Source organism: Polypterus senegalus, chromosome 8, assembly GCF_016835505.1.
Source record: "Polypterus senegalus isolate Bchr_013 chromosome 8, ASM1683550v1, whole genome shotgun sequence".
Classification (NCBI taxonomy): Eukaryota; Metazoa; Chordata; class Cladistia; order Polypteriformes; family Polypteridae; genus Polypterus; species Polypterus senegalus.
Genome location: NC_053161.1, coordinates 160,498,929 through 160,514,857, shown reverse-complemented (window position 1 = coordinate 160,514,857; position 15,929 = coordinate 160,498,929). Strand labels below are relative to the sequence as shown.

Sequence of the window (15,929 nt, the reverse complement as noted above, 5' to 3'; positions counted from 1 at the left end):
TGTTGTTATTGTTGCTATCAGCCCACCGCATGCGAAGCGTCATGCATTGAAGTGAAGACGCATTTGTTTTTCGGGTGATCAGTTCGTGAAGCTGGCCTGGAGAATAAAAAAAAAAAAAATCCCGGAAGACTGCGTAAAGGTATGCACCTAAGTAGTTTATGAGTGAAAGAATGTATGAAAAAATAAATGACAGTGCTGCAGCCGCCGCAGTGGTCATCGTCTCTACAGACACCGATCTTGGCCATGGTGTGCCCCGTCCTGTTCGAGTGGCCATATTTTGCTGCATATTGCGTCCGTTTTTCACAAAAAGCCAGCACACGTAGCCTTCTCTTCGTCTCCGGTTGAAGATGCCTACAATTTAAACTCGTGACGGTAGCCATTTAAATCACCAAAGGCCCATTCAGTTCGGCGCTTCTCTAGATTTAATTCTTTGATGCCTTTCATATTCGGGTCAACATTCAGTGTGTTTTAAAGATGCAAGGCTTAATATGTACTCAAAACTGTAGTAGGCTACTTTTAAAAGGTGAATTACAGAAAGTAATTTTTAATTCATTTTTGACTAAAATTGTGCGTTGCAGGAAGTGTTTTAAACACTTATTTTAAGAAGTCCTCGCAGTGCTTCTGCCGTTGTACATCTTGTACTTTTTATTTTAATAAATCACATTAATCCACTGTTAACAGTCGGAGGTCGTACACAACAAAGTCTACGTGCTCTTTTTTTAAATAATCCTGTGTAATCACCAGATGGATGCGAAAAGTACACACTGAGGTGTTCACCGGACAGCCCGCTTTAAAAGAAGCACAAACAAGGGCCCAAAAGAAAATAGGTCAGTTTAGCCTCCAACAAAACGGTTTAGGACCCGTAGAAGTTCCGACTTGAGTCCGAAACGAGACAACTCCTTTCGAAAAGTGATAGGCAATTCAAGAACGATTCGTTCTCCTCGAACGGATCTTTCCAGTGAACCACATGTTCTGATTGAGTGGCGCTCAAAGGGAGATGCTAAAGCGCATGCGTGGCATCTTTCGTTTTACCGGTGAATGTATAAAGCGCATGCGGGAGAAACACCTGGAATCATGAGCCTCCACTCATTCGATTCGTGAACGAGTCACTACCCAAGAATCAGTCTACTGATTCTTGTTTATTTGATTCGAGGAAGTAACAAAAGGATATCCTCAAAGTGCTGCATTTGCTACTATTGAATTTCAGAAAGAATTTGATAAGGTGCCACATAAGAGGCTGGGCATCAGACTAAAAGAAGTGGGAGCTTAGGGTGTTGTGTGTAGATGGATGCAACATTGGCTCAGATACAGGAAGCAGAGGGTGATGGCGAGAGTCATGTTCAGCAGGGGTCAGTACTAGGGCCACTGTTATTTTGAAGAAAAAAAGAATATATATATATATATATATATATATATATATATATATATATATATATATATATATATATATATATGATTTGGATAGGAATATAGGAGAAAAGAAAAAAAGATTGGTGAACTGGTAGATAATTAAAGAGGTAATTGGACAGCATACAGGCTTGGACAGATTTGTGGTAGATGAAGTTTAATGTCTGTATAATGTAAAGTATAACGCAGAGGAAGTAAAAATGTGAGGTTTGAATGAATAATGGGAGGTCTGAAAATCGAGAATACACCTTATTAAAAGGATTTAGGAGTCCTAGTGGACTCTAAGCTATTGACTTCCCGACAGTGTTCAGAAGCCACTAAGTTTGCTAACAAGATGTCAGGTTATATAGCGCCTTGATGTGTGGAGTACAAGTCACAGGAGGTTCTGCTCAAGCTTTATAACACACTGGTGAGGCCTCATCTGGAGTACTGGGTGAAGTTTGTGTCTCCAGGTTACAAAAAGAACATAGCAGTGCTGGAAAAAGTCAGATTCCAGGGCTACAGGGGATGAATAATGTGGAAAGATTAAAAGAGCTGAGCCATTTTAGTTTAAGCAAAAGATGATTGAATTTATTAAAAGCAAGTGATATTCCATACAAGCAAGTCCAGCTTGACTAAACTAAATTCAAATAAAATTAACCCTCACCCATGAGAAAGAAAGCTAGGCGAACAGAAAGCATACAACTTTAAGAGTCGGGTGGGGGGAAAGGGGAACAAAATCCTGTAAAATGGTTTTATATATTATGGAGATGCTGTCTGAGTCCTCAAGACTGATCAATATTTTTTTCTGGCATAGAGGTAGATAGGAGGTGAGGAAAATTGGGCAGGTTCTGTTTATCAAAGTTTCTAATTCGAAGGTAGTGAAAGAAATGTGTTGATGGAAAGTTACATTTGGAGTGTAATTGTTCGTAGGATGCAAAGACGTTGTCTGTGTACAGATCTCTTAAGTGATTTAATCCCAAATGTTTTCCAAACATTAAAAACTGCATATGTTTGAGAGGGTGGAAAAAGGTGGTTCTCGTGCAGAGGTGTCACAGATAAAAGCTTCTCTATCTTAAAATACTTTTTACATTGGTTTCATATTCTGAGTGAGTGAAGCAGAATTGGGTTGTTAGTATATTGGTGATAACTTGCATTTATTGTGGCACAAAGCAGGGAATATAAAGAAGTACCGCAGGATTTTATTTCTATTGTAGACCGAGCCTGTGTATGTTCGTCTATTTGTGTCCATGTCCAGGTTTTTATAGCTTGTTTGCTTGCTGCCCAGTAATAAAACTGAAAGTTAGGCAGAGCCAGGCCACCTTCTGCCTTTGGTCTTTGTAGGGTCGCTCTTTGGATACGTGGATGTTTTGAATTCCAAATAAATGAGGTTATGGTTGAATCCAATTTCTTAAAAATTATTTATTGATGTACTTTGGAATGGCTTGAAATGGAAAGAGAAGCTTCAGAAGGATATTCATCTTGACAATGTTAATTCTTACAGCTAAAGTGAGATGAAGGGTTGACCATCTATGCAAGTCTTGCTTAATTGTTTCCATACAGATAGCAAACTTTTGTTGATAAAGAGCTTTGTCTACTTGTGTTGTTTACCCCTAGGTACTTAAACTGATCTGCGATTATAAAAAGGAAGGTGTCCAATCTAATATTGTGTGCTAGAGAATTCACTGGGAAGAGCACACTTTTATTCAAATTAATTTTGAGTCCAGAAATCTTTTGAAATTCTGTTAGTGCTGTTAGGACTGCAGGTACGGAATTGTGTGAGTCTGATATATACAGTACCACATCATCTGTATATAGAGAAATGTTCTGTTCAAGTCCTTCTTTGATAATCCTCTTTATCTCATAAGCATTTCAACAGTGAACTGCCAGTGGCTCAATGGTGATTGCAAAAAGCAGTGGTGACAAGGGGCATTCTCGTCTGGTACCACATTCTAGTTTAAAGTAGTTTAAATTAATGTTAATACAAACTGAAGGTTCTGGATTGGTATACAGTAGTTTGATCCATGCACAAATGTTCGGGCCAAATGCAAATTTCTCCAATGCAGTGAAAAGGTAATTCCATTCAATCATATCAAATGCTTTTTCTGCATCCAACGATAATAATATCTATGGGGTGTTTGACTTTGTGTGAGAATATATTACATTAACACTAGAATCTCTGAAGCCTACGAAAAAAACTTGTAATCCTGGCCCACCTTAAATTCCTTCGCACCTCTCCATCAGCGTCTTTTATTTTGTAAATGTCTCGATCAGCATAAGCAGCCGGCTATTCTATCTCCTCCTTGTTGGAGCTCAAATCGGTCAAAAAGTTCTCCCAGCTCAAGCCAAGACTCCTTATCCGCGTGTGAAGTGCCTGCAGTTGTATTGGGTAAATAATACAGTATATCGTTATTTGGAATACATGCATTTCATGTTTGTTCTATGTCCACAAAGATCTGGGTAAGTGTAGGATGAAAGGAAATGCAAAGCAAGACATGCTGAATACTTGCTTAAAGCAGAATTTTTTTCCATGTTATACCAATAATGACGTGAAGTGTATGATGTGTGAAGACTTTAGTCCAAATATCAAATAAACACGTGTGCTTTTATTCAAGAATATAACCAAAGGGAAAAAAAAAGCCTTTGATTTGCATGTTGCTATCAATGAGTTAAAAACCCAACAGGGAGTTTATATGTATTCTAGAATTGTACAGATGTAAGAACTGCTGTCTTATAACCCAAAAGTCCTGGGTTTGAGACCAGGCGCTCCACATTTTGAGTAGTAAGCTGCTATTATTATTATTATTACTACTATAATATAATAAAACATACATTTGATTTGAGTCTGTAACACCTGGTGTAAATTTTGGCTACTTGTAAAAGTTAGTTCTTTTTTATTATTCAGTTTTATTCTCTCAGTGACGTTCATGTGGTACAATGAACTTGCCTCTCCCTCTCTGAGCTGATGGTGTTTATCTTCATTATTTTTACAAGAGCTGCGATGACCACAGTGAGTGCTATGGCTGATACCTGCTTAGGAAATAAGGTAATTAATGCTTGACGAGAAGTCTGAGGTAGAATTTTATTATCTCTAGCTTTTGGAAATGTTGCTAATAAAATGAGAGCTAACCTAATTGAGAATTTTTTTTTTATAAAATTCGGCAGGGTAGCCATCAGGGCCTGCTGCTTTCCCACTCTGAAGTGACTTTATAGCATCTAGTAATTCTGATAGTGCCAGAGGTTTGTCCAGTTCCTCTGTACTGAGAGTATCTATTCGTGGTATCTGTAATGCATCCACAAATGCATTAGACTGTATCTTTTCTTCTTTAAACTCAACAGAATATAAATGTATATGTGTGTATGTATATATATATATATATATATATATATATATATATATATATATATGATGGACAGCCGGGTCCCATGCCCGGCCGGGATGTCCCTGCTGCATATGTTTCGGGGGAGCCACCATGGCCAGCTCAATACCTCCCCCGGGACGTTAGGTGGCAGCCTCCCTGGCCAATGTTCATTTCCCACTCTCCCGCGTGGCTCCATGGGATATGGAGTCCTCCACAGCCTGGTTGGGAGATAGGGTGGCCGCTAGGGGGCGCTGCCAAGACTCAAGAACCCGGCTGGACGAGTCATCAGCCCCACCTGTAGGTGCAATTGGGACCAGGTGGTCAAGCACCTGGAACACTTCCGGGTGGGGTAAAAAACGGGCCAGCCTCCACCACTATAGGGCCAGAATCGGGAGGAAGAGGACGACGTTGCCTGAGAGGAGTGGTGGTGGTACAAGGTGAAGAGTTGTTGTGTGAGACTAAAGGGCTTTTGGGACTGTGTATTGCCTGTGGGTCACGGGGAAGGCGTGTGCCCACGGGTGAAGAAAAAATAAAAAGCCTGTGTGTTTTGTACACGTGCCTCTGTGTAGTCTGTGCCGGGTCGGGGCTATATAGCGTCTTTCACTATATATATATATATATATATATATATATATATATATATATATATATATATATATATTGTAAGCTGGAGGGGTGATCGCACCCCAAGAAGACAAAGACACCCCTGGGAATACCTCTGAAACACAGACTACCCTCACATTGCTCCTTACCTTCTCACTTGCGGTATAACGCGTAATACAAGCCTCACGTAATACTCCGCTAACTTAAAAGCCTTGCGCATCGCCTGTCGGTTTTGGAATTGATTGTTTGCTTTTATCTCTCTCTCTCTGCTCCTAGCGGAACTGTCATCTCTGACTCGTCATGGAGCACGTTTAAGCTCATGTGTTTGCAGTGTTTGAATAAAAATTCTTCTTGTTTCTACGACCTCCTGTGTCTCTGTGACCCAAGCGTGACAATATATAGTATATGTAGTCTTTAAATGTGTGCGTTATATTTTTGTGGTCAATGATTTTGTCTCTTGTCTGTGTTGGTAATTACTGGTATTGTATCGCAAACTTCCTGCCTGTGGATTTGTTGAGTAAAAAAAGATTAAGAGGAGACATGACTGAAGTGTCTAAAATTGTGAAGGGAATTAGTTAATCAAGAACAAGGGGACACCGCTGGAAACTTGTTAACAGTAAATTTCCCACAAACATTAACAAAAGTTTCTCTTTACACAAAGAACCACAGACACCTGGGATAAGCGACCAAGTAGTGTGGTAGACATTAGGAATTTAGGGACTTTAAAAACTCAACTTGATGTTATTTTCAAAAGAATTAAGTGAATAGCACAGGCCGAGCTTTGTTGGGCTAAATGGCCTGTTCTAGTCCAGATTGTTGTAATGTTCTACATGAATCAAAAGAATCGATTCATTTAAATGGATAGTTCGAAAGAATTGAGTCAAGAAGCCCATCGCTGCTGGGCACATCTCTTGTTGTGGCATTATGACTAAGATGGGCTCCACTGGAGTGGTCAAATGTCCCCACTGGCTGTCATCTTGAAACTACAGGTGGAAGAGAGAGGACAGTTAGCAGCAGCGCCTCCTCTCAGCTTAGGGTGGTATTGCTTACCTCTCTTGAACCCAGAAGGTAATCCCCAGGCACACACGTGTGACACAAGTTATTTGAAAAATTCAGAACTTCTTTACAATTTTGGCATTGTATTACCATGAATGAAACATTTATTCAGTTTTTACACTAAATTCAAGTAAACATATGTGCATTTCCACATTACTTTTTCTTAATATTTTTAGTAGTTGTACAGTACAATATGATGTAGTGGTCCAAACATAAAACCACTTAGGAACAAAGGAGAAGAAAACAACATCTGCAGTGTACACAAGTGTCATAGCACCACAGGTGGCCTCCATCATCTTGGATTAAAGCATTAAAGATCTTGCACCAAGTCGACTTTAATGGCATTAATGCCTGTGATCCATTTGGAGGTACAGTGACTTGGTCATAGCAGTATCTTATATATAAACGGCTACGCGTGGAAGTGTGTGTGTGTGTCTGTCCAACCTGGAAGTCAGCGGTGGAGTCAGAGTAACGGCTCCACCTCCGAGGAAACAGAAAACTAAACATCTTCACGTTGAAGTGTGTGTTTGTCCGGCCCGGAAGTGCGAGGCTACTACAGCATGAAGCTCAGAGAGCCGGCATAGCGGCCCTAAGTTAATGAGTCCAGGAGGAGAAAGCGACTCTGTTGCCAAAGTAAAACCGTCGAGAAAAGAGAGAAACTCTTATACAAGCGTGACAAGCACATTGGCAAAACAGTATCCCTTTTACTTTTCCTCCCGCTGCTAATACACAAGCGAGGCGAGCACGTCCGCACAACAAAACCTAGGAGAGAGACGCCCAGAGTAGTTCCTTTCAATTACCTGACGTCTCTATATTTCAATTTTTTTTCTGATGATTTCAATAGTTTCTAGGACTCCGGGCTTTTTACAGCACAGGCTTACACAGCTAGTGGGGAAATAAAAACTTTGTATGATTCCCATAAGCATCAGTTCTAAAGTGATAAGTCTCTACAGTAAAACTGAGTTGAAGAGTTCATATCGGAAGCGCTGTGTCCATACCTAGCTACAGGCTACATTCAGTCTGAACGTAAAAATTACTTATTTCTGATTTTTCATTCTTATTTTTTTTGTTTTACTATTTTTAAGTTAATTTTGTTAGTTATTCAAATCTGATATGTATGTACAGATACCAACCTTGAATGTGCCTTACATGCACAAATATATAATAACACATTCGCTGAACAGATGGGACCTAATAGAGCAGCACAAGCACCAAAAGCACTCTGACTGCTGCGCTGCAGTGCAGGGCGTCTGCAAATTTTTCAGATGGTTAGAAACGGGAAACAAAAAATTGTACCTGTTGCCTTACGGAGGCTTTTAATGCAAAACAGTGGTTTGACAATATAAGAATGTTGGGGTAAGTTTGATTACTAATGTCCATCTGCAGAACTCACTTGGAAAAACGTAGGCTTGAGGGGTATTATGTTGTCAGAAAATGCATCATAGCATGTGGGCTCGAGTGTTTGGGGACAGGAGCAGAGTGACACACACAACACAGGGCTGTGTTGTAATGTCGGACTACATCAGGCCGATTTCAGCATTCAAGCACAGGTGACATCTGTATCACATTTAGTACCACATACAAAAGTGGTCTAGGTTTTGCTGTTATCACTTTTCTAAAAAGATTATATTTATGTCCCATATGAGTGCAAAAAATTATAATTGAGCAGCAGGTTTGAAAAAGGCAGATTTGTATCAAATAAGTAAAATCGTAATCTTTACCAAAGCAGCTCCATAAATAATAATAATAAAAGTTTTAAATAAAATTAATTGATGAGGAATTTTGAGTATTTAAAGTTCACCTTATAGGACAGATGAGGGAGTTCTAGCAGACGTATCAGTGTTCACAATCAGATAGTGTCCAGAAACAGTGAAAATGGCTAGTTGGAAGTTGTGTATAGTGCCCACCCTGTAGAATACAGAAGAGAAATGTGTATACTGTGAACCTCAAACCTTTGATGACACAATTGAAAAAATGTGTCTGGTGTTGGTCTGCATATAGCAAGAAGGCCAGAGAAGAACATATCAGCTGAATCAAGGGTAGTGAGCTTTAAGGAGTGATTGAAGGAGCTGCTGTGCTTTTTGATGCTTATTTAAATACTACTCTTCTCTGCCCACAGAGAGAGAAAGAAAAAAAAGAAGTTGCCATTTTAAGGATCAGACATGGAGGAAGTGTGTCCAGCTGCACAGGAACCTCTAGGCATGAGATGTAAAGTTGAAGAGGGGATTTTAAAGGAGATGTGTAATGAAGAGGAAGAGAAGAGTTCCACACTATGCAGGGGTCTCCTTACCATGTGTGCCATGGGGAAAAGAAGTGTGAACATTAAGAAAGAGGACTGCGAGTGGGAATCTGTGCACCATCAACCAGAGAACATCGGCATCAAAAAGGAAAGTTATGAAAGGGTGGACTCTCGGCTAACATCTCACATCACTGACATGCCACAAAATGACATTGTAAAGAGGACAAAAGAAGAAGACTTCAAATCAGAGCCCGACTCCCGGTGTTTTTGTCCAAATCAAGAGGTTATTGGATTAGACTTTACGCCAAGTAGTCACTTCTGCCTACAACATCATTCTGTCAATGTGAAGTCTCAATCTGTGGAATCCGACATGAAGAAGTCCACAGAAGCCTTGTGTTCTAGACATTCTGAAGAAGGTAGGTGATAAAACTATATATATATATATATATGTGTGTATATGTATATATATGGCCATGAGATTGTCCCGCCATACTCTCAATGATATTCAACCATGCACAAAGCCCTCTCATTCGTGTGAATGCTTTTGTCAAACACATTTCCTGCGCTCTCAGCTCTTCTAAATGGCAACGTTTTCCTCACTTTAAGTTCCCAATTAAAGAAGACGTATTATGTTCAAATCTTATTGATGAATTTCATCACGAAGGATTATCAACAGAAGAAATGAGTACACGGGCAAACCTAGCACTGAGAAATGAAGTCAAATGAATTAATGCCAAAAATGTTAATTGGTTACACTGCAAATTGGTTAAATGCATATCAATAGACTGTGCTGAAACAGTTGGTGGTGATGGTGTGGAAGATGAAAACATCAACTTACAATATCCAGATGGATATCTACAACCGTTAACACCATCCAGTCTTCCACTGCCCGAATTACTGTAGAAAGAAGGATGTATCCAAGAAAGGTAATGTAGTACATCTTCAGGGGATAACATTAGACAACAAAGGAGATCTTGATATGCCACTCGTATTAAAATGTTAACAGTTTCCCATAAGAATAACTTTGGCAAAGACGATTAACAAAGCTCAGCGCCAAACATTCAAAAAAGTAATTTTATTTAATAGAGTGAAAGAAATGATATTCACTCACGTTGCGTTGTCACAATGAAAGTCCAAACACAGAATCAAAATTCAATGCTATATTAACGAAATTTTAATTAAAAAAATTGTTTTTACTGAAGTTTTACAGTAAAAGTGTACATTTAAAAAATATTTGCGTGTTAACTTCAAAGCCAAACAGAATGAAATTGTATAATGCAACGAATACCTCTAAAGCAACATGACACATAATTTACTTTCAAATTATTACGTTTTACTATTTTTTTACTATGGTTAATTACTCGCTGTAATGTAAAATAGTTCTATTATGCATATGTAACAATCTGTTTAAATTGTACATCCGCTTCCCCATATGCGAGCGTCAGAAAAGTGCAAAGTGGCTAGCGTTTAGCACAGACCCAGGGGCTGGTGAGAGAAGTGAGCATAGGACAAAGCCCTCTAGTGTATATGTGTGTGTGTATATGTGTATATATATATATATATATATATATATATAGTTGAAAATGGGCCATCGGCACAGACAGACACCGTATGTCCAAAATGCACACGTTTTATTCACTAAAGTACAGCACACAGCACGGTGCTCCAACCACAGTACTCAGTCCTTCTCTTCTTTTTCGCCTCCTCTACTCCTTTCTTTCCAAGCTTCGTCCACCTCCTCCCAACTCTGGCCCAGGAATGGAGTGAGACGGCCTCCTTTATAGTGCACCCGGAAGTGATCCAAGTGTCCCTTGTTTAACATCTGGCAGCACTTCCAGGTGTGGCAGAAGTGCTGCACTGGAACCCTGCTCCTCTTCTGGCAGCACTTCTGGGTGTAGCAGAAGTGCTGCATGTCCAGACTCTGGAGCTGTCCAGGTGCCCCCTGGCGGTGGCCACGGACCCGCACCGGGTTGAGCTTCTAAGTTCCAATTCTGTGGCCCCGGTGTAAACCAAGGGGGCTGCCCTCTCGTGTCCTGGGGGAGGTACTCCTGGCAGTGTGCCCATTCTCCCGGTCTTCTCCTGAAAAGGGCTTCCCGTCTGGGCAAGATTCCCGGCCATCCATCACTATATTTTTTATATTTATATATATATATATATATACACACACACACGCACAAATGTTTTTCATCTTGTGGTCTTCTTTTTCTTTTTTTATGCTGTTCCTTTTAGGCTTCCCCACCACATATGGCTCCATCTCACTGCAGACTCTCGTTTGCACCATTTCTCACAGTTTACAGTTGCCACAGTATATTTATTTGATATAAAATAGTAAAAGCAGAAATGAAACCTCAAATAGCATCTAATTTCTTGATTACTAAATGTACATGTTATTTACAATAGCACACATGGAGAGCAAGGGAGCTGCTGCGTGGCTTGTCATTTAAGCTCCTTTCTCATATAAATGTCAGAACATTGCCCTTTTTTAAAAATGATAGTAGTGCCTACCTCTTTTCACTTCTTCAGCCTGTTACAACATCAGCACCTCTCTTATGCCATTTTGACATGTGTTCACATGTAGTTCTTCCCTATAAATGATCTGTATGTGAAAGGGGTTTTAGAGACACAAATGTTAACCTCTTTACTACATTAGTGAAATCTCCAGTCTTTTGAAGCACTTGTAATGTAACCTGAGCTTGCTAACAATGCTTCCATTCATGTTGGCTACATCCCCCAAGTGACACAGTTGCTACAAATAAATGTTTCTATTTCTCTTTCCTCTGCAATTAAAGTCAATTGTTCAAAGAAGAAATCTGGACCCCCTTAATTTAAAATTCTGCTCCACTAATCTGACAACATGATCTTGGCCAGCTTGTGACTACGTTGTGATTAAACTCTTTGATATGTTGAAGTGCCATTAGGTTGTACTGCAATATGTCATCTGCTGTGATCCCTAGCCTTAGAATCTGACCAAAAGTTCTCAATTTAGGACTGCGCATCACCCTATGAAACTTCATTTTCGACTTCCTAATTAACAGATCTTAGCAGGTGCAGATTGGCAGCATCACCTTTCAGTGGTGACCCTCAACATAGGCACTCCATGGGGTAGTGTGCTGAACCCCCTTTTGTGTTTCTTAATTACCTCTGACTCTGTATCTACACACAGCTAAACTCCATCATTAAATGTGCTGATAACATCACCGTGGACCTAATCACTTGTCTGTCTACTTGATCAATGGTGTTTTAAGGCAGCAGCTTCACCTTTAATGTCACCCAAACCAAAGAACTAATCATAGACATAAGGAAGCAGAAACTGGCAGCTACAATGGAGAAGATGCGACTGAAGGGTGTGATGCTCCATGCACTTTTGGAGTATGTTATAGTTGATGTACTGAGATGGACTAGGGCAAGTGAGGAGGCAACGACAAGTTAAGGTGCATAATTGCCACCAGTGTACTGTTAAGTCTTCAAAAGTAGTTTTCCATGAATAAATCGATAAAATTAGTGCAGTGAGGAAAAACAATCAAAATCCAATAAATAATTAAAACCAGGAATTAAAATCAGAATTGGTCTTCTCACAGTGTCTTGTACCATTGACCCTCCATCCCATTTCCCCTGCTCTCTGTTTAACTACAAATGAAATGTGTGAGATGCCAACGAAAACGGTGTTCATGTGTCCTCCTTGGCCACCTTAGCTGGTACCAACTGAGAAGTCCCTGAAGCTCAACTCTCACTCTGTCTCTCTCACTCGTATTCTCTGCTTGATGCACACAGTCTGATCTCCACAGCCCTCGATTGCCCCTGCTCTCTCACACTAAGCAGGTTTATATCGACTTCCCCAGGAATGGCACTCTTCTCACACTCCCCATAGATTCTACAGACCGGTCCACTGTCTTTTGCTCATTGGGTACATTCCAATTCCTGTATCTGTCTTTCCCTCATTTTGATTTTCCTCCCCTTCTGCCAGCACTCAGAATGTTATATTCATTAGGTGGAGGTGCTGCCCTAAGTGATCCACTGAGTCCCTAATGAGGAATGGTTGCGCTGATCTCTCGCTCCCAAATAATTAATCAGCCCATTTCCCCATTAATCGCTCTGTGGCAGCATGTCTTTGCTACCCACACACCTACCCACGAACCTTCACTGTTATGCCACGGCCACATGCCATTCCACAAAGTGGTGAGCAGCACTAGTTTTGCTGCTATGACCATCACTGCTGCACAATAAAATTAGAGTTGGATCAAAATGGGTTCTACCCCACCATCAATGTGAAGTGCTACTTGACAATCTCATGCTTATGTAATTTAATTAAGCATTTATTATAAGTTTCATTTAAAAGATAGCAATGTAGTGTTGACTCATTACTAAAATGTTTTTCCTCTATTATACTTCTGTTTCTCAAGAATGTTTTCCTTATTACTTATTAGGGGGCTTCTCCCCCTGCTCACTTCGCTCTCCAAATCCCTGGCCTGCGCTACGCGCCAGTCACTTCGCATCTCTGCTGCTTGCATATGTGGATTTCACTTTCACCAAACAACAAATCTTTTAATTTTCGTGGATACGCCTCTTCATTGGGAAGAAACACTAGTTTTCCCTGATGGCAACACGAATTAGATGATCTACAAGTCTCTGACTTAAAGTTTAAAGCTGAATGATATATTCAATCTCTTTTTGCTGTTCCGTTATTTCACAGAGTAATAATTTCTGTTTGTTTGCTCTAATGCAATCTTTGCTATCATTTTTTAAGACTTTCAAATTTTAGTACTTTCATTGTCTCTAACCTGCTCTGCATGTGTATCGCGCCAACATTTTGGAACCTCTTTACGACGTTCTACTTTGTTATCTACTCTTTGTCTTTTATTTCCGGCCCCAAGTGTGGTTAAATCTCTTGGCACAAAGTCTCATCTTGCGGGACATAAAAGTATCTCTCTGAAAAAGTCACATTTCGTCCCAGGCTAAAAAGTCGTGTCTCGTCCCAGGATTTTTTTTATATAATAGAGAGATGTAGTCAAATGAAGCATATAAAGTAGACATAAAAATGAATCTGTCACCAACTAAAGAGAAGAACTGGGACTGGAATTTCATCATCGTGTTGTGTTTATGTCAACAGGAATATGTTATTCAACACTAACATTCTAATTTTAAATTCTAATTTTTATTTTAATGCATGTGTTTCTGCAGATTGTCAACAGAGCAGCAGCTGCTTAAACTCCTTGGGCAATACCTTTCTTCAGGGTAGATCACAGGAGACATTTCATGATGAAAATATGAAGAAGTCAGCCTCCGGATCGGAGACTTTTGTACCAGACACTTTGGAGGATATTTCTCTACTTGACCTGAAACTAACAAAGACAGATGTAGTCGGCATTAAGCTGCAGGTACCCTATTCAAATTCAGCAGACTGCCAAGGTGGGAATATAAGTGTAAAACACAAAGCTAAATGTGATGGTAAGCAAAGTCATGCAAACCCAAAAGTGTACTCTTGTTCTGAATGTGGCAAACAGTTCTCCTCCAATGGGCATCTTCAGACACACACAAGAGTTCACACTGGAGAGAAGCCCTATTCCTGTTCTGAATGTGGAAAACAATTTTCACAATCAAACAACCTTAAGAAACACAAAAGAATTCACACAGGAGAAAAGCCACATTGCTGTTTTGAATGTGATAAGCGATTTTCAGATTTAAGTACTCTTCTAAATCACACAAGGATTCACACAAGAGAGAAGCCGTATTGCTGTACAGAATGTGGCAAAGGATTCTTACGCCGGTGCACTCTGCAGCGACACATAAGCATCCACACTGGAGAGAAGCCATACTGCTGCTATGAATGTGGCAAACAATTTTGTGATAAAGGCAGTCTTCAGTCACACAGAAAAATTCACACTGGAAAGAAACCATATGTCTGTTCTCAGTGTGGGAAAGGGTTCTTGCACCGAAGCTATCTTCAGAGGCACACAGGAATTCATGCTGGAGAGAAGAAATTTTGTTGTTCTGAATGTGGCAAGCAATTCTTACAATTAAGCCATCTTCAGACTCACATAAGAATTCACACTGGGGAGAAGCCATTTTGCTGTTCTGAATGTAGCAAAAGATTCTCTAACAAATACAACCTTGAATTACACACAAGGATTCACACTGGAGAAAAGCCTTACTGCTGCTCTTACTGTGGCAAACGTTTCTCTGTAAAACGCAGCCTTCAGTTACACATAAGAATTCACACTGGAGAAAAGCCACATTGCTGTTCTGAATGTGGCAAAGGATTCTCCCAAATATGCCATCTTCAGAGGCATACAAAAATTCATTCTGGTATTGATCACCTAAAGACAAAACAAAGTTGCAAGACTAATGCAGTGAAAAATATACAAACAATACAACTTGCTGGCACAGCAGGAACACGGGGACCACCAGCTGGCCAGAATAATGGAAAAGAAGGAGGTACTTGACATGTATGACACACCAGTCCCAACCGATGGAAGCAGTGATGCCAGGAAAGTAGTCTAGATAAATCAGATAAAGCCTGAATAACAGCCGTATGTTTACTCAGTGCTGGGAGTGAAGAGGCAAAAACAACAAAGTATTAGGTGATGCAAATGAAAATATGTCAAATGTGAAATAAAACCACCAGTTCTGTTTTAATTGTGTCAATGGTGGTGGAATCCACTGGGCTTTAAAAAAAAAATGTGCCAATTGCTGTCACCCCAACCCAAAGAAGTACAAAAGGAAGAATTATTGAGAACATTTCTACAAACTGTGGAAGAAATAGTTACCTTAAATATACATCTAGAGCCAGGAAGCTTGTCCATTGAGTTTTTATCTTCTCTTTAGCCATGCTTGAAGAGAAACTATCCTGTTAGAGGACAGTGCCCTGAGCAGAGGCTGTCAGTAAACGGTCACAGAACAGAAAGGGAGAGTCATTCTTATAGATAACTGAATTTGCATAACAATGGTGTAATTATTGCTTACATATTCAACTGGCATTTACTCTGATTGGTTCAAAAGACAGGTGTTTTAGCAGAGAGCCTAACCAGCTTACATACCCCAAAATAAAAGTCTCATTTCTACTACATTTTTGTCCTTGAATACCTCTTAAGTTCAACTCTTATTATTTTATGGAAAACCTGTGTATGTGACAACTGGCAAGTCTTACTTGGTACATGAAAGAACGTGACATTTATCCAAATTCTTGGACCATTCTGTTTGTTTAACATTTCAGCAGCCTCTTCATGCTATTCGTCTAAGACAAATGCTATGTATTTCTTATAATGTACACTGCGCACTAAAACACT

General features: G+C 39.9%; 1 protein-coding gene across 1 annotated transcript; it reads left to right on the top strand.

Moving 5' to 3' along the window:
• The first annotated feature begins 8,530 nt into the window (after positions 1-8,530).
• LOC120533264 (gastrula zinc finger protein XlCGF57.1-like) lies at positions 8,531-15,707 on the top strand. The gene is made up of 2 exons (XM_039760069.1): positions 8,531-9,062; positions 13,825-15,707. Exons 1-2 carry the CDS (start codon positions 8,570-8,572, stop codon positions 15,084-15,086), a joined length of 1,755 nt encoding a protein of 584 aa, XP_039616003.1. The 5' UTR covers positions 8,531-8,569; the 3' UTR covers positions 15,087-15,707.
• The last annotated feature ends 222 nt before the right edge of the window (positions 15,708-15,929 follow it).